The sequence below is a fragment of the Odocoileus virginianus genome, chromosome 19, assembly GCF_023699985.2.
Source record: "Odocoileus virginianus isolate 20LAN1187 ecotype Illinois chromosome 19, Ovbor_1.2, whole genome shotgun sequence".
Classification (NCBI taxonomy): domain Eukaryota; kingdom Metazoa; phylum Chordata; class Mammalia; order Artiodactyla; family Cervidae; genus Odocoileus; species Odocoileus virginianus.
The window spans coordinates 44,659,497-44,677,519 of record NC_069692.1 but is presented as its reverse complement, the minus strand read 5'-3'; the positions used below and the strand labels follow the sequence as shown (position 1 = coordinate 44,677,519).

Sequence of the window (18,023 nt, the reverse complement as noted above, 5' to 3'; positions counted from 1 at the left end):
GATTTTCCACAGTACTTATAAATCCTTCAGAGCTTTGTGAGAAAATAAGTCTTTATTTCAGTAATAAACTTTGCATTTAAAAATAAACAGGAAAAACATGCTGCTTGATTTACCAGATATTAGCATACCTACGATGTAATAATATTTTAAAGGAAGAGATGGGAGGAGAGAACAGATGGAATGAGGCCAGATCTGATTACATGCAGCTGAATTTTTTTCCGATAGAAATCTCTAGTTCTTTGACATGTTAAAACTTTTCCTGTATTTTTTATGGGCCTGTGTATATCTTCACCTGTATATTCTATGTATAGAATACCAAAATGGGTGATTCTGAAACCTACACTTAAATATGTTGACAGTTTTTTTGAGTGTTAAAACATTTCTTATACAAAATCACTAAAAAGAACATGTTGTAGATTATACATGAAATAAGCTTAAGAAATACAGTTCTCCTAACCATTTCTATTTGGTTATCTTTTTTTTTTTTTTTTTTTTTAGTTAAAATTATTTTTCCTTCTCTCTCTTTTGCTCTTACTGACCTTGTCTTGTTATAAAAAATAAATAAATGGAACATTTTGGATTTTATTTTTAAAAATCACTGCTAAATTAGATTGCCCTCTGTGTACGTTTTACTTAGATTATTGAGGATCAGTGACTGGATAGAATTAAGCTGATGGAATTTAACTGCAGTAAAATTGTAGAAGTGTTCACTTTCTCATTTCAGACTGATGTTTTATTTTGCATTTTGTTAACCTTAATTATATTCTCCTGTTACATAACTAGATATATGGTGACCACCAGGATTTTATTTTTACTAGTAATGATTTTAAAACAAAAACTTACTGGCTTTTCTAAACATCCTAGAAAAATTCATTGTTTCTGTTCTGAGTCTGATTTCATTATCATGTTACATGGATAAAGACATGAGAATTCAATTAAATATAATAGTAATAATTAAATCTTATTCCGCAAGAAAACTTTAGGGTTACTTAATTACCTTTGTTGTTGCTGGTCAGTTGCTGAGTTGTGTCTGACTCTTTGCAGCCCCATGGACTGTAGCACGCCAGGCTCCTCCGTCTTCTACTATCTCCCAGAGACTCACTAGGTTCATCTGTAACATGGAATTTTTAAAATTTATTTAAATTCTGTTTTATATCAATCATGTCAAAATTCAGTTACGATCATGAAGTTTCAGGCTTAATGACAAAGTAGTCAGTTTAAGCAATTCTGAAATCTTGAGTGAAAATGCTGTTTCTTGAAATTGAGCTTGTTCTTCCAGGAAACGGTGAGAGGTTGGGTGAAGGAAGTGTTAAACTTTTCTTAAATTTCTGAATTTGAATTTTTTGGACTAATAATGCTGAATTGATTTTTTTACTGCATTTTTTTCTTGGGGTAAAAACAAAATGTATCATTCAGTCATTTTTAAGTGTATTTTTAACTGTACAGTTTAGTAAGAGTTCAGTAGTATTTTGTATGTTCATACTGTTTTGAAACAGATCTGCAGAACTTTTTTAATCTTGCAGAAAGATTTTATCACTTGCAAAAGTGGTTTTAAACAGTAGCTCCCTCCTTTTCCCATACACCACTCCCAGCCCCTGGCTCGTCAACATTCTGCTCTTTGTTTCTATGACTTTGACTACTTTAAATACCTCATGTAAGTGGGGTCGTACTACATGTTTACCCTTTTGTGACTGGCTTATTTCACTTAGCATAATGTCCTCCAAATACAGCTTGTTAGTATGTGACAGAATTTCCTTCTGTTTCAAAGGTGAATAATGCTACATTATATGTACGTGCCACGCTTACTTGTCCATTCACCTGTGATGGACATGTGGATCGCTTCTGCCTCTTGGCCCTCGTGAGCGTGGGAGTGCAGACGCCTGTCTGAGACCCTGTCTGACCTCTTCTGCGACCTCCGCCACGTGGCAGTGCTGGTTCTGGTTGGTTGAGGCACTTCTAGACTGGTTTTTAGAGGTGGTGTCATCGCACAGTGCTGTCAGGAGGGCACAGAGGTTACCGTTCCTCTCACCTGCACCCAACGTTTCTTTTCTCTTTTTGTTTTGTAGTTGTGCTTTTGAAAATAGCCATTCTGAGACAGGTGTGAAATGATATCTCGCTGTAGTTTTGACTTGTGTATCATTTTTAGAGAAGTGTCTCTTCATGTCCTTTGCCTATTTTCAATTGGAGTATTTGACTTTTGTTGTTGTTGAGTTATAGGAGTTCTTTATATGTTCTGAACATTAACCTCTTATCACATATAATTTGCAAATATTCTCTCCCATTGTGTAAGTTGCCTTTTTACTCTGTTGATTCTGTCCTTTGATGTAGGAAGTTAACTTCGATGTAGTCTTATTTTTTTGTTGTTCTTGGCTAACCCTTGGTATCATATCTAATCAATCATTGCCAAGTCCAGTTCTTGAAGCTTTTCCCCATTGTTTTCTTCTATAAATTTTATAGTTTTGGATATTATATTTAGGTCTTTTGTTCATTTCAAATTTTTTTATATGATATGAGTTTAATTTTATTGTTTTGTATGTAAATATCCAGTTTACCCAGCACCATTTGTTGAAGAGATTATCATTTCCTGTTGTGAGTGGTCTTGCCACCTGGTTGAAGATTATTTGATCATTTAGTGAGGGTTTCTTTCTGAGCTTTTTCTGTTCTGTTGCATTGCCTGTATTCCTGTCTGTTATCCACTTTTGATTGTTTTGTAGTCCATTTGAAGTGAGGAAGTGTGAGACCTCCAACTTCGTTCTTTTTCAGAATCGTTTTGGCTGTTTGGGATTCCTTGAGATTGTATATGAGTTTTAGGGTCAGTTTTTCTATCTCTTCAAAATAGCCATTCAGTTTTGTTGGGATTACATTGAATCCATAGCTTGCTTTGGGTTATTGGACATCTTAACCACATTAAGTCTTCAAATCCATGAACATGGGGTTCCTTGCATTTCCCTGTGTCTTTAATTTCTTTCGGTAATGTTTAATTTCGTTCCGAGCTTCCCTGCTGACTCAGGCAGGGAAGAATCTGCCTGCAGTGTGGAAGACCTGGGTTCAGTCCCTGGGTCGGTAAGATCTCTACCCACTCCAGTATTCTTACCTGGAGAATCCCATGGACATGAGAATCTGGTGAGCTGTAGTCCATGGGGTCACAAAGAGTCGAACATGTCTCAGAGACATGAATTCAAATTAGCTGTTTGCTTCCCAGGCGGCACTAGTGGTAAAGAACCCACCTGCCAATACAGGAGATGAGAGAAACTCGGGTTCGGCCCCTGGGTTGGGAAGTTTCCCTGGAGGAAGGCATGGCAACCTGTTCCAGTATTCTTGCCTGGAGACGCCATGGACAGAGAAGCCTGGCAGGCTACCCTTCATAGCGTTGCAAAGAGTTGGAAATGCCTGAAGCGACTTAGCGCACACCCAGTGGTTATTGGTCTCCTGTCCAAGTGTTTCACTCTCTTGGTCAGGCCTGCTAAGCACTTTATTCTTTTTGTTGCTATTATAACTGGAATTGTTTTCTGAATTACCTTTTCAGTTTGTTCATCGTTAGCGTATAGAAATGCGTCTTGTTTTTGTGTTCTGGTTTTGATATCCTGCAAGTTTGCTAAATTTATTTAGTGTGTGTGTAATCTTTAGGATTTTCTATCATCTGCATTCAGATGATATTATTTCTTCCTTTTTATTTTGGATGCCTTTTACTTCTTGATCAAATGCTGAATCGATCTTAAGAGAAAATAAATTTTTTTTAATGGAATAGGTGATGCAGATTCATGAAGGTCATGATGGGAATTTTGGAATTTACCATTTGAACGCAAAGGAAAACCACTTGGAAATTTTAACTGGGAAAAGAGAATAGCGTATGTTCTTCAGAGAGGGGGAAAAAGCATCCTGAGTCCTGTGTTAGAAAGACTAGCAAAATGCAACGGGGTCATCTGAGAGATTAACAATTTTGGCTGGGAGAAGGGGGTGAATGGTAGGTGTATAGGTGGAGAAAAATGAATGGGATTAAGTATTTAGGAGTTGGAAATAACAGGATTGTATGGTGAATTGTAGGTTAGGATAAGAAGGAGGAACAAGGCAGAAGAGGAAAATTTTCTTACCACCTTTTGGTTCTCTTTAGTTTTATAAAACATATTGTGGCATAGATATTTTTGTATGCAGTGTTTGAGATGATTGGGAAACAGCTAGCTGGAGATGCTGCAAGGGGAATTATGTGCAAATCTGAGTGTGGAGATACACACTCAGTAAATAGATTTGACTCCACTTTGGGGGGAGTCCAGAACTAAGTCCTACAATTTTGGTGTATGGTACATGATCAGTTAACATTTATATAAAGATTTATCACAAATATTCAGCTTACATATTGTAATAGTTTAAAAATTAATTTTATCTTTCATGTTTTTCTCTTTACTATTATGTAAGTAGCATTTTATGGAAAGAAGGCCATTATTACTTTAATTGAACTGACAATATCACTCATTTACATTGCCATTGTAGGTCATCCAGATCTCTTGATATGCTTGAATGTAGTAAAACCTGTTTTTTCCTCCCAAGTACATAAATACACAGAAAATAGCTAAAAAGGCTACCCAAGTAAAATTCAATGTATTTTATAGTTTTCTGGGAATGGGGGGTGGGGAAAGCAGGGTAGGGAGTGAAATTTGATGTGACTAGCCACTCAAGGATAAAGATAAAGCTTTTTTCAAGAGTCTGATAATCTTTGATGTGCTGTTATAACTTTGTAAGGAAAACATGTCCTGGATTGGAGAGAAATAGAGAAACATATAGAGGAATGGGGGAAAGGAAAGCAGGTAAAAGGAAGATGGAGAAGGAGAAGGAGGAATGTGGGGAGTGAGTTTCCCTCCCCTAAGGGGGAGGTTCTGAATAGAGCGTAAAATGAAATCTACTTTTGATCCATTTGAACCATGAGCTTCAGAATACATAATTACTTTCCTCTGAAAACGAATGCTGTGTCACAGCTGTGTTACTCAAAGTGCTGTTCTAACGAGCAGTAGGCACACTAGCTAAAGAGGAAGTTTATTTTTCTCATTGCACCACTGTGTTAAGGTGGAAATTTGCAAGACTGGTCTGCTTCTGGTTCCGGTTCTGTGATAACTGGGTTTGTGACCCTAGGAAGTCGTTTGCCTTCCGTGAGCCTCAGTTTACTCATCTGCCAAACGATGGAGCTGGACAAAGCGATCTGTGAAGCTCCTTCCTCTCTAATGTTCTGTATTTCTTTGAAATCTGTTTTGCACTAAGTGTGGCAATGGTTTCCCATTGTTTAAAAACACACACACAAATATGTCTTTGAAATGTGTAGTAACATATTCTACGCTACTTGAATTAGTACAGAAATTATTTTGTGTCATTTGTCATTCTAACTACATGCTGCTCTTTGAGATTTTAGGGACTGTTTGAAATTCTATTATTATTAGTTTCATTTAAAAGTTGCCACCTTTAAATAATTTCTTTGCTATAATCTTCAGAGTTCACTGAGTATGAGTTTTTGTGGGAGTGTGTGAAATAATTCCCAGGCTTTTTACCACTAGTGTTTTTTGGAACCTCGGGCTGTTTCTTAAAGTCCATAACTTATAGCCAGAATATCTTTTTTTAAAACCTCTTTATTTCCTTAGTGTTTTCATTGAAAATCTTTTACAGATTTTGCTTTGGCTATTGAGCTAAGCTATGAAAGGATATTTGCAGTGTAAATATCCTAACAGAATTGTGTGATATTGAAAAGAAAAGTAATGCCCTATGTATGTCAGACATACGTCAGAGGTACCAGAGGGTTATACAAATAGTGTCATTTCTTTGTGTTTAGTCTTTATACTTTTTTTTTTTTTGGTGTAGTTTAATGTGTAAAGAATAGAGAGTAGCAGGAATAAGGTCTAGACTTCAAGAAAAGAATGAAATTTGGGATCCTGTATTAAATTGCTTATGTGCTCATGGTTTTAATACTGAGGAGCTTTGATCATACTGTTTTATAGAAGAGTATTTTCATAGTGGAGTACAGTTAGAGCCAAAGTTACTAAATGGTAGCAAAGGATATTTACAGAGAGGAAGAACATCTTTTATTTTCCATGTTCTAATCCACAAATTACTTCCTAGACATGTTTTCCAGTCCTTTCACAAGTTGAGAAATCTTGTTTTATTTATAGGGCTTATAAAATCTTATCACATGAAAGTCTTCCAAAGGTTGTTGGCTAGCCATCACCAAGTAAATTTTTAAGCACCGTTTTCATCCTGGTAAAGAAAACTTAAGGAAAAGTTTAAACTTGTGTTTGTTAAATTTTAAAATTTCCTTCAAAGTTTGAACAGAATGAATACTTATTATACATTAGTGGGTCTTAAGCAAGTGTTGAGGTTTATTGGTTGATACTTTTAAAACCTAGAGAACTTTCAGCAGACTACCCTGCAACCCCTCATTTACTTTTCCGTAGATAGTTTGAGTTTGTCCGAAGACGCCTGTTCAGGCAGGATGGCGCCCCCTGGTGGCGCAGCAGTGTAGCGCCCACATGCGGTGCAGGAGCCGCAGAGGATGCGAGCCCCACCCCTGGGCCAGGAAGGTCCCCCGGAGGAGGGAGTGGGAGCCCGCTGCAGCACTTCCGCCCGAAAAGTCGCGTGGGCCGAGGAGCCTGCGGGTCGCAGAGTCAGGCACGGCTGCGCATGCGCGCGCAGCCTTCTCCTTCTACATCGAAAAACACATCAGCAGAATTGAACACGGTATCAGTTGCATTTCATCGTCTAGAATATCCAAACATCCTTTTGGGGTTACCCATATAAGAGTCCCCCTGCCATTGCAGGAAATGCCCAGAGAGACAGGTTCAATCCCTGGGTGGGTAAGATGCCCTGGAGTAGGAAATGGCAACCCACTTCAGCATTGGCTGGAGTATTTCACGGGCAGAGGAAACTGGTGGGCTATAGTCCATGGGATTGCAAAAAGTCAGGCACAGCTGAGGGACTGTGCGTATACACAGATAAGTGTGTAATGCCCTTGCCCTGCCAATGTCTAGAAATGCTAACCCCTGATTTTCAAGAATAAAAGCTGTGGGAGAAAGAATTTAGTATAATTTTAGTAACACCGACTCAGAATTCAGTGCAAAATTATTTTTATAATCAGGAATTCAACTCACCTCATTGTAAATCATTATAAAAATTAAGGGGCTGAAGTATTTAATGCAACTCTAAAAAATTAACTACATGATCATCTTCTGCTTATAAGATCAAGTATTTTGTGATAGTCTGAGAATAATAGAAAATTGCAACATCAAAAAAGTTTAGTTTCTGTGCTTTAAACAAATATTCCTTGTAAGTATTTTTATTGCAAATGAACTATTTACCAAATGTTAATAATCTATTATGTCTTGTTTTTTAAAGTGAATGAATTTTTAGCTTTTGAGGGTCCCATCTTGTTGGATATGAGAATTAAACATCTAATCAAAACAAATCAGTTAAGTCAAGCAACTGCTCTAGCAAAGCTGTGTTCTGACCATCCAGAGATTGGTACAAAAGGTAGTTTTAAGCAAACTTACCTTGTCTGTCTTTGTACATCATCACCAAATGAAAAGTTAATCGAAGAGGTGAGTATGTTTTCTTTTGTTAGTATTTTTTTAAGTAAAGCTAATAATTTTTAATTATATTAGAATGTCTTTGACTTCCTTTTCTCTTAAATAGTGAAGAGCCATTGTTATCAGTGTTAAATTTTTGATGTGCTCTTAGATAGTGATTGTAAGCAGCATTCAGGATTCTGTGTAAACGTTTCACCTGGCTTCTACTTTAAGTAAATCGGCTCTTTTTTATTAGAAAGATGGTGGTAGCTTACCTTAGCTAGCATTTTATATTAGTGTTCCGGCTTTAATTTCAGGTTTACCTGACTTTATAGTACTTGCAGATTTTATTTTAACTAAGTAACTTTAAAAAATTTATATGTCTTCCCCCTAATAATACTCTCTCTCTCTCCCTCTGTATACATATATATCTCTGTATCTATCTATATATATTTTTATTTGCATAGTTTAAATTTGCATATTTAGTTTTTCTTTGTAAGACCAGTGATTGTGTTTTTTTCACTTCTAGTTGGCAGAAAGCATAGTATTCATGTATTTGTGTATTTTATACTACAGATTTCTAAAAGTAGAATCGTAATCCAAATGGAATTTTGCATCTTAGAGGACTCATAATTCCAAAATGAAGTTGAAGACAGGGTAGGAGAATTGAAAGTTTTTGATCAAAAAAGCAGAATATGTATATAAAGAGAATAGATAAAACTATAATACATTGAACAGTGATGTGTATATATGTCTTATATCTCTAATATAAGTATCCTGTGATTCTAGGGTGGTAGCGAATGGAGAGCAAAGGGATTGTGGGACAGATTTTAGGATATGCAAAGGGAGAAGCTGAAATAAGAGAGAGAGGACAATTAACAGAGGTGCGCGATCCCCTGAGTAGACGGAGGCTGTAGTCAGAATCCAGAAGGAAGATAACCTCTGACAGAGAGCTGAATGCCCATGTGAGGTTAAAGGCTGGGATTATAATGGTGATTGTGTGATTAGAGGAAGATGCTAGCCTTGGGATTATAATGGTGATTGTGTGATTAGAGGAAGATGCTAGCCTTGGACCAAGATGAGAAGCCTGTTGTGTATGTTTTGGATAATGAGAATCCTGGGAGAGTGATGCAGTTTCTCTACCGGATGAAGTAGAGCCAAGGGCTCTGGCTCAGGAGATGTCATTAGTTTGGATATTAGCTATTTTCCTCTTTAGTGTTTCTCTTTTGTCTCAGATAATGGCTTTTTCGTCGCTGTAATAGGAGCTAAATAGAGGATTGAAGTTTTCTTATTGGTCAGGAATAACCCTGTAGAGAAGTTCATTGGCAGATGTATAAAGTTTCTTGACATACAGCCTTTGAAATGTCTGTGACATTTTTAGTCCTTAAATAGTTATTATGATACTGCATCCTGTGTATTTTTCAGCTTCGTTTAAGTTTTCATTATCAGTTCAGTCCCAAGCCTTAATTAAGTCTGTCCGTCTGCTCATCCTTCCTTCAGCAGATTTTTATTAAGTAAATGAAAGGTGTCCTCTAAACACTGAGAGGGTTGTAAGTGAGTAAAGGACGGACCCTTAGAAGCGTACCTTCTGGCAGGAAAGTATCTAAAGATAGGGTGGTTACATTAACTTTTAAAGTCCTGTTTGAAGTTGAAGACTGTGAATCTGTTATCTCCAGGAGAGTCTCTATTTCTAGCTGTCCTGAATAATCAAAAAAGATCTTGCAGTACTGAACCTAAATTCCCTCTTGGTTTAATTGTCCGCAGTTAAGTAACAGCAGCCCACCCTGCTGTGGGAGACCCTCAGAAAACTTCTCTCTGAGGACCCCGGGTATCTCCGATGTCATGTGAAGTTGTTTTTTCCTTCTCATTTTAAGCAGGTGGAACTAAGATGCTCCACGTTCTTTAAGCAGAGTACACAGAATCAGTTTCCCCACCCAGAAGCGAAACTAGATCAATACTGTAGAACAGAACAGGATATGTGTAAGTCTGACAACGCTCCTTGTTAGGAATCTCTTTTCACTTAGAGATTGTTTGACTATTCTTTTATTTTTCTATTACAAGCATATTGATTGTTCCAAGTGAAGTAAATTCTGTCATCCCTTCTGCCCCAAGGAAAATGGTCACTTTGGAGCAACTGCCCAGACACTGCCCGCTTCAGAGGAGGCACGCGCGCTCCCTCACAGGGCCCACGTCAAACATTTCCCTTACCTACCTGGTTCTTGTAAACGCTTGAGGTTTTTACCCATTCTTTAGAGTAGGTGGCAGTAGATATGAGAACGAGTCAGCCTGCCCTGGACCTTTAGTCTTTATCCATGAGCCTGTGAGCAAGGGCTGACTGTTTCTCAGGACCCTTGCACTGTGACAGAAATAACAGCTAGCCCTGGTGGGTGGCCGAGGAGTGAGGCTGAGAGACGGGTGTTGAGCTGGCTTCTCCATAAGGGCTGGGCTTTGGCCTGGGTTCTTGGCGTCAGTATAAAAATGAAGTTAGCAGTGTTTATTTTATATTCAGTATTTCTCCTGGTTTTGTTGTCAAAATAAACAGGAAAGTAAAATCTACTTTGTCTCTGTTATTTCCCATCTGACCCAAGTAATCGTTAAGTGTGAAATTTTTTATTTCTAATATTTTTACATATAAACATTCTTTAAATATACACACATCCTGGCTGATAGGGACTTTTCCTGCTCTTAGTATGGACATCTTTCCATGTCATTTCTTATAAATCAACCTCATTCCTTCTCATGGCTGCATAATTCCATAGTATAGATTTTTAATTAATATTTTAGTCAAACTAGAGGACATTTAAATTGTTGCCTGGTACTTATTGATACATCCTTTCATTCTTCTTGGGGGTACATTGGTGGGGTAAATTTCTATAAGTAGAATTGCTGAATCAAAGAACCTACACATCTTAAATCGGGCCATGCTACCATCCCCCCCCCCAAAAGGTTATGAGTTATGCTCCCATAAACAGTTATGAAATTTTTTATTCCCTAACACTATAGATTATTTGTCTTTTAAATCTAGCCCAAGATGTTGCTACTCTGAGAGTTTAAAAAAAAAAAAGTAGCTAATTATTTTAGTGTGTCAGGTTTACGATTTAAGTCCTTTTCTGAATGGAGGAAAGCAATTTTATTTTGATAAGCAAAAAGCTTCTCCTGAAATGTATTCAAGCCCATACATTTTAAAAGTGCACTTGGTAAATGTATGTAAAATATGAAGTGTTCTATACTTTTTTAATATCTGGCAGAAGGCTATATTAAAACATAAAAGTCATTATTTGCACTTTTGAAATGATTTTTACACTTTACAAAGGGATTTAGCAAAGTATATCTTTAGCAAACAAATTGTGCTAATTGACTTCCAGTGTTTTATTCATATTTTTAAATTTTCTAGTGTTAAATTTTTGCTTATTTTTTCAAAGCAATACAGAATAGATATCTGTAACATACAAATAGTCCCTATATTGGTAGTATATTGATAATCCTTACTTCATGCTGCCTTGGATTATAAAATATAGTTCTTGCTCATTGATGGCTAAAGTTGACCTATATTTCACTTGCACAGTTTTAATTCAGCCATTGATTAGGTTTCAGTTTCTCTATAGTGTCCTATTTTTTTTCTTTTTTTTTTTTTTTATTTGTTAAAGAATATACATTTATTGCAGTATAAATATGAAATACTTTTATTTTCCAAGTCTAAATATTTAACCGTGCTATGTGAAATCCCTGTTAGCATCTCTTAACAATACCTTGAATAAATTCTGTAGCTTTCTTTTTTTTTTTTTCCCCATTTATTTTTATTAGTTGGAGGCTAATTACTTTACATCATTGCAGTGGTTTTTGTCATACATTGAAATGAATTAGCCATGGATTTACATGTATTCCCCATCCCGGTCCCCCCTCCCCCTATTTTTTTTTCAAGTGGGGTATCTATATTAGGGAAATGAGTAGTGCATAGTAAAAATTGCTTCCTTAGCATACCAGTAAAAAGTGAAATATAATTGAATATAGCAGATGTTTCAGTTAGTATGTTGTATATTTGTGGACTTATAGGAGCTCCCTTTGTTGGTTTTGTATTTTAGATATAAATATATGTTTTATTATTAAGTGTAAGCTAATATAGGTAACATCATTGGAAAAACTAATTTCTTATATATAATGTACATATTTTGCATTACTTAAGCATTCAGTAAGAACACCTTAGGTTTTTAAAAAACATGAAAATTTGATTCAAAATAAATTAGACTTTCATGAGGTAAGAATTTTTTAAAACTTGAACTTGTAAAATCAGCATTGATCAATGAAGACCCTCAGTGTGCTTATGTAATATGCTTATGTGGAAGTCTAGAAGAAGCACAGACTTTGAAGCTAGATCTGGGTTGAAATCTCGACTCTGCTAATTAAGCATGCAGCTTTGAGCAAGTAACTTAACTCTGTGCCTTGTCTCTAAAAAGAAACAGTAGTCGGTGTACCAGGCAGGGTGCTGCACTGGGTTAGCAATGCTTCTCCTGAAGAAGCTGACACGAACGAGTAGTAGAGTAGCTGCTATTTGTTGTTATTACTGACGTCTTACGTGTAACATGTTTCTAATGCCTGTCTAGTAGAAAAATTAAGATTAATAATTACATACACGTATAAAATGTCTAACAACACATTTAACTTATTGTAGGTATTTGAAAATACTAATTATATAAATATATATTGTTCAGCCCTTTTTGTGTTTGTTTATATAGAGTTCCTTATAGATAAAGATCTGTACAAAAGAGGCAGACACAGGAATAATGGAAAACGTACTGTGCCAGAGAGTTCCAGGATTTGGGTTTTAGTCATAACTCTTACACTAACTTCATATTTACTTAAAGAAGTGATTGTTGTTAAACACATAGATTCAGAGTTGGGCCTTAGTGTTTCCTAGCTCGATTTAATACGTAAAATGGAACTTCTGAATCTGTCCCCTTGCAGTCTTTATCCTTGTTGTCAAAGATCAAACTTTAGCATTACCCCATTTCCATTCAGACACTTGTTTAATTCTAAACACCTTACATTTTACACACACACACACTTTTCCTGTACTCAAAAATTAATGAGGAGACAGAGATTAACAGGGAGATGTATAGTTAGCTCTGTGGTATGGGTGCTAATGGTTTGTATTGATCTTCAATTCTTTTTGCCATTTGACAGTTGTACCATGTTAATTCTGTGGAACACCAGTGATCTGTGATTGTGTGCTCTTTGTCACATCTTTATCTTAAAGCAAATCCTTATAGAGATCATACATTCTGATTGTTTATTGTAGTAAATCATTGTAGTAGAGATAATAAATTTTAATTTTTTAAAAATAAGCAATAGATGTAAGTGCATAATTAAATGAAGCAAGTTGCCTTCATCTAGGTTATACTTATGCATGCATGACTTGACAAGCTTTGAGATGGAATGAATATATATGAAAAGAAAAATAATGGAGATTTATAGAAAACTGAGGTGAGCTTCATTTAAAAGTGGTATAGCTACATAAAATGTTTCATGTTTTATTTTATTCCCTGCAATGAACAGACACTTTGTTTCTTAGTCTATATCCAGTAAATGTTTCTGTCTTTCTGTTCATTCTAATGCTTCTTAAATTACTAGATAAACGGGAAAAAGTACAAGTAGCAGCTTTTCTTTTTCAGTATTATAGACCTGATTTAATGGGTAAAGGTTGCTTGTAATTAGCATTAGTTATTTACATATAAATGAATACTTGTAAAGGTCTTGAAGATCATTGGTTCTCTGACTTGAAGAAAGATTATTTCTTTAAACAGTAGCCCAATCATGACATATTATGAATTGATAATGTATGAGTTAATGAGGTTTTACCAAAGAAAATGATCTGTACATACCTAATAAAAATTGTAAAGTATATTACTATATATTCTAACCTAAAACCATTTTATGGCATATTTCTATATCCTTTCTCTGTAGATTTCAGAAGTTGATTGCAAAGATGCCCTAGAAATGATCTGTAACTTAGAATCTGAGGGTGATGAAAAAAGTGCTCTTGTCTTATGTACTGCATTTTTATCACGTCAGCTTCAACAGGGAGATATGTACTGTGCTTGGTGAGTTGATTTTCTTTTGAAAAGAGAAGGTTGTTAAATAAGATTACAGATAGGTTGTGCAGATAGCTTAAGAACATATTTTTTAAAATCTTTTTAGTGTTACCAAGACAAAAAAGCTTATTTTCAGATACTATATGCTGTGTAAACTGATTATCAAGTAGTTCATATTATAACTTAAAAAATTTTTTCTGTTAAGAGACCACACAGTTCCTCAGTATACCAGTAATGATCATATAATGATCGGTTATGACTAGGAAAATTTTAAATGTTGGAAGATGAAAGAAGGGCTTATTTTATTTAATGCTACAATAAAAATGTTTTCAGATATGGAAGCCACCTTTAATGTATGTATTGTTTCTTTGCATATTGCACACTTTTTGCTATTAATGCATAACTAGGTGCTAGTCATTTACGTGTAGAAATATAGTTCCGTTACCCACTTACAAGGTGTCATTCTATTAATACTTCACTAAATTCTTCAATACACATTTCTTCATATGGTACATTCCCTAGTGTGCAAACCTGTTATATATATCATCCTTTGGGAGGATACAGATAGCAGGGATAATTACTTGAGTTAAGTCAAAAAACTTAAGATCAGCTGTCTTAAGTTAGTGTTAGCTCACACTGACAATTTATCTGGTCAGTCAACTGTATTGTTAGTCTTCAGTGTTGTATTGTGAAAACACAAAAGAAAATTTAGTGTACAGCATTCCGAAATTTAAGAATATTTACCTGAACTGTGAGGGTGAGCTCATGGTAGGAAGTGGCAGTACGGAATTGAGTTGAAATAGAAAAATCAACTCCAAAGCCTGTAAGTAGTTCAGCTGGGGAGTTAAAGTTTCCTGTGGATATGGGGCGAGGTGAAAGAAATGTTTGAAGAGGCTGATAGATAGAGTCAGTGATAATGATGTGTTAAATTAGAAGGGCAGTGAACCAAAAAGAATGTTAATTATCCTTTTCATGTATTAACTTTCAAGTTTCAGGAGAGATCAAAGTGGAGAAGTCTTAGAAAAAACTAAAGAGGTGAAAGTGGTCGAGACTAGAGAGACAGATTTTTGAAGTCCTCAGTATGCAGGTTAAGATCCAGTAGATGAGCAAGTTTCTCAAGCGGATGGTGAAAAGGGCAAAGCTTCTAGGACTGGAAACTGAGGAGCTAATTGGAAAGGCCTGTATGGAGGAGAAACTGGAGGACAGAGAGAAGTAGGATGATAGGTAAAAGGATGGAAAATTTCTCAGTTCAGTAGGGTTATTTTCTGTGAAAAACACAGTGTGATTGCAGTTGGAATAAATTTCAAAGTTTATTTTTCAAAGTCTTTTTTCTTTTTTCACTGCGGTAGCACAGAGCAGTTATTTTCTTCTGGGTTCTGTGTCATCATTGATTCTTAACATTATCTAATAATAAATTATTAGAAGATAAAAATTAAATGCTTTTTAAAAATCATTTTGCCATTGATGCATTTTATATATACACATATTTTGCATTTCTTATTACTTTTAAAGTTCAGATGTGGTGTGTGTATCCTGTTTAAATGTCGGGTATGTATCTTATTTAAATGTCAGGTGCTTTCCTAGTAAAAGGTAGTGAGTGCTTCTTTGAGATTGAAAAATCTTAATAAAATGATAAATCATATCTTAATTTTATTTAATAAGTCTCTAGAAAATTGAGGGTCTTTTTCTTTTAAACTTCATTCCACATATAGCATTAGAATCTGAAACTAGTTTTAATTTCAAATGTAATTACTAGACAGACAAAGTTCATGATTTTACATTGCACCTCCAACTTACTTTTTTTTTTCTTTTTAGGGAACTCACTCTCTTTTGGAGTAAATTACAGCAGAGAGTAGAACCATCTATTCAAGTGTACCTAGAAAGATGTCGTCAACTTTCTTTGTTAACCAAGACAGTATATCACATTTTCTTCCTGATTAAAGTTATTAATTCAGAGGTAAGAATGATCAAGGTATCTTAATTTCAGATGTGTAAATTACACATTTAATACGTGGACTTCAGTGACTTTTATTTCATTTAATGCTTTGAATATTGATTTTATTAGTCCTTAATTTTATTTCATACAGAGAAACTTAAAAATGCAAATGATAGCCAGGGGCTTGCTCTTAGCCTGAAGACAAGCACTGTATACATAATACTCATATTTTATCATTCCACAGTTTTTCTTCTAGGTGTTACACAGTTTTGATAATTTGGTTCTATATAAATTTAGAAAGTGTAAAAAGAAATATAGCTTCTTTTGCTTGATGTCTGGCAGATTACAGTATCTAAGATTCCTTCTACAAAAGACCCAGAAATACTTGATGAAATAAAACATTGTTCTTAGTGGTTAGCAGCTTAATTACAAGAATAGTGGGGAATTCCCTAGACTCAAAAAGAAGAGGAACCTAAAAACTGGAGTAGAAACTTTGAGCTGAGGCTAGGGTTCTCCTAACCTGCTGGGGAGTGGGGTGTGTTAGCACTTGGAGCAGCTAAGGTTTGAAGTTTTATATCCACCCAGGGATAAGGTAAGATATAGCATCTTGGGCCCTTTTTAAGTTGGGGATTTAGAACTGAGTTCCATGTCCCCCACCTCCTTTCCACTAACTTGTAAAGTACTATAATTTCATTGCAAAGTGAACTAGAAAAATATTACTTGAACATAGATGATGGTCGGAAACCTTGTCCAACTGGACTGTGGGTCAGAGAAGGAAAATGTTTTCCCTAATAAATTGTAACCATAGGTCTGCCTTCACACAGATTTAGGGTCCACATTTACCCTACACTGTAACCAGGAATCCCCACATCAAGTGGGTGTCAGGGAAGAAGATCTTTTCCTCGCCCTTTCCTTCTTAGTTATGTTGGGTCTTCTAAGAATTAAACAGACGTGGGGCAGATTAACAGGAGAACACCAAGCAAAAGTTTAATAACATATATACTTGGGAGAGGCCCAAGAAAACTAAGAAGCTCGCCAAAATGGCCAAAATCCTCACCTTAAATACCGCTGTCAGTTAAAGACAAAGAGAATGTTGGGAGTAGCAGTTTGGGCCTTCGGAGCAAAAGGAGGGAGTTCACATGGAGATGGAGGAGCAGGTGCTTGTTGGGTCCTGCAGAAACAAGGAGACACGGTGGACTCGATCTCCAGGCCCTGCGAAGTTTCCTCCACTGTGCCCAACCCATGTTCTTTGCGGATGTGTCTGGAAATAGCTCTGTTACAGGAACAGGCCCTTCTTCTAAATTCTTTTAGTCAATAAAGAGGAGTTTTGGGGGGTAACAAGAAAAACCTCCTTAGTCTTCTGTTTTTTAAAAATAATCAGCCTAAAATAATCCTCCTGTCAAAGAAACACATTTTGGGGTGGTGGAGTTTGCTCCCCTACATAAGTAATATTTTAAAAGGTAAGGGTGAAGTCCTGGGCTGGTGAATGCCTGGGATCCCTGGCAGAAGCAAATGAAGAACTACTTTGGAGGGACATGCCTTCAATACATGATTTCTTTGATAAAGCTCTTCTCAAGATAGGTTCACCATCAAGATTTACAATGAAAGTGTCAGCCATGGGCAGTTTTTGCAGAGACAGCTAACAGCAGGATTAAACTTTTTAAAGAATAAAAAGTATAAATAACATATATTTAAAGACATAAATAAGTTAACCATCACTATCTATTAAGCACACAAGACACACAATTCACACAACGTGAATGAATTTCAGTAGACAAAACGATGGAATCATTTGCTTGATTCTTTAAATAGTCTGATAAATCTATGAAATACATATATTTAAAGATATAAAATAAGGAATGAAAGTGTGAAAAAGAGAGGTCCTATAAAATGACCAAGCAGATTTTAAGAAGAGTCAAAAGAACTTTTAGAAATACAAAAACATAATCATAGACATGAAAACAAACCTAACAGATGGATTAAACAGTAGGTGAGACGAAATTCTAAAGGACAGTGATAATAGAGATTGTATATGTGTTTCCATTCATTTACTAGCAAAAATCAGAATCCAGCTTTTACAAAACTAATTTCTTTTGTTATAGTAATCCTTGTAGGAATGCATTTGGTTTCCACTTTAAAAGTACACAAAGACAGTTTCCAAAGGTGCTACCACTGCATGGGGTGGGATGCCAAACAGGCCTTAGGGCCCCTTGAAAGCTAGGATGTAGCATGACATGAAGTGTTTGTATGTATGATTTTGTTTTTGAAAGTAGGGACCAAAAGACATTCTTACTGTCTGATCTTTTAAGATCTGTATTTGGTCAGTAAATCTTACATGTATCTTTTGCTTTTTTTTTCCTCCTGAAATAATTTCTCTTCATTTTCAGGAGGAAAGAACAGGGATGAGCAGTAGGGGAAAGAACAGGAATGTTTGTCTGGTGTGCCCCTTTCCCCTCGGTA

General features: G+C 35.7%; 1 protein-coding gene across 2 annotated transcripts in view; it reads left to right on the top strand.

Moving 5' to 3' along the window:
• ZNF292 (zinc finger protein 292) overlaps nucleotides 1-18,023 on the top strand; it is a 96,588-nt gene that overhangs the window by 67,531 nt on the left and 11,034 nt on the right. The window contains exons 6-8 of one of the 2 annotated variants that reach the window (XM_020879151.2): nucleotides 7,369-7,571; nucleotides 13,500-13,636; nucleotides 15,443-15,584. In XM_020879151.2, coding sequence (XP_020734810.2) covers nucleotides 7,369-7,571; nucleotides 13,500-13,636; nucleotides 15,443-15,584 — 482 coding nt within the window. Of the gene's footprint in view, nucleotides 1-7,368; nucleotides 7,572-11,655; nucleotides 13,020-13,499; nucleotides 13,637-15,442; nucleotides 15,585-18,023 lie in introns of those variants that run through there. The other variant, XM_020879152.2, reaches the window with a different exon arrangement.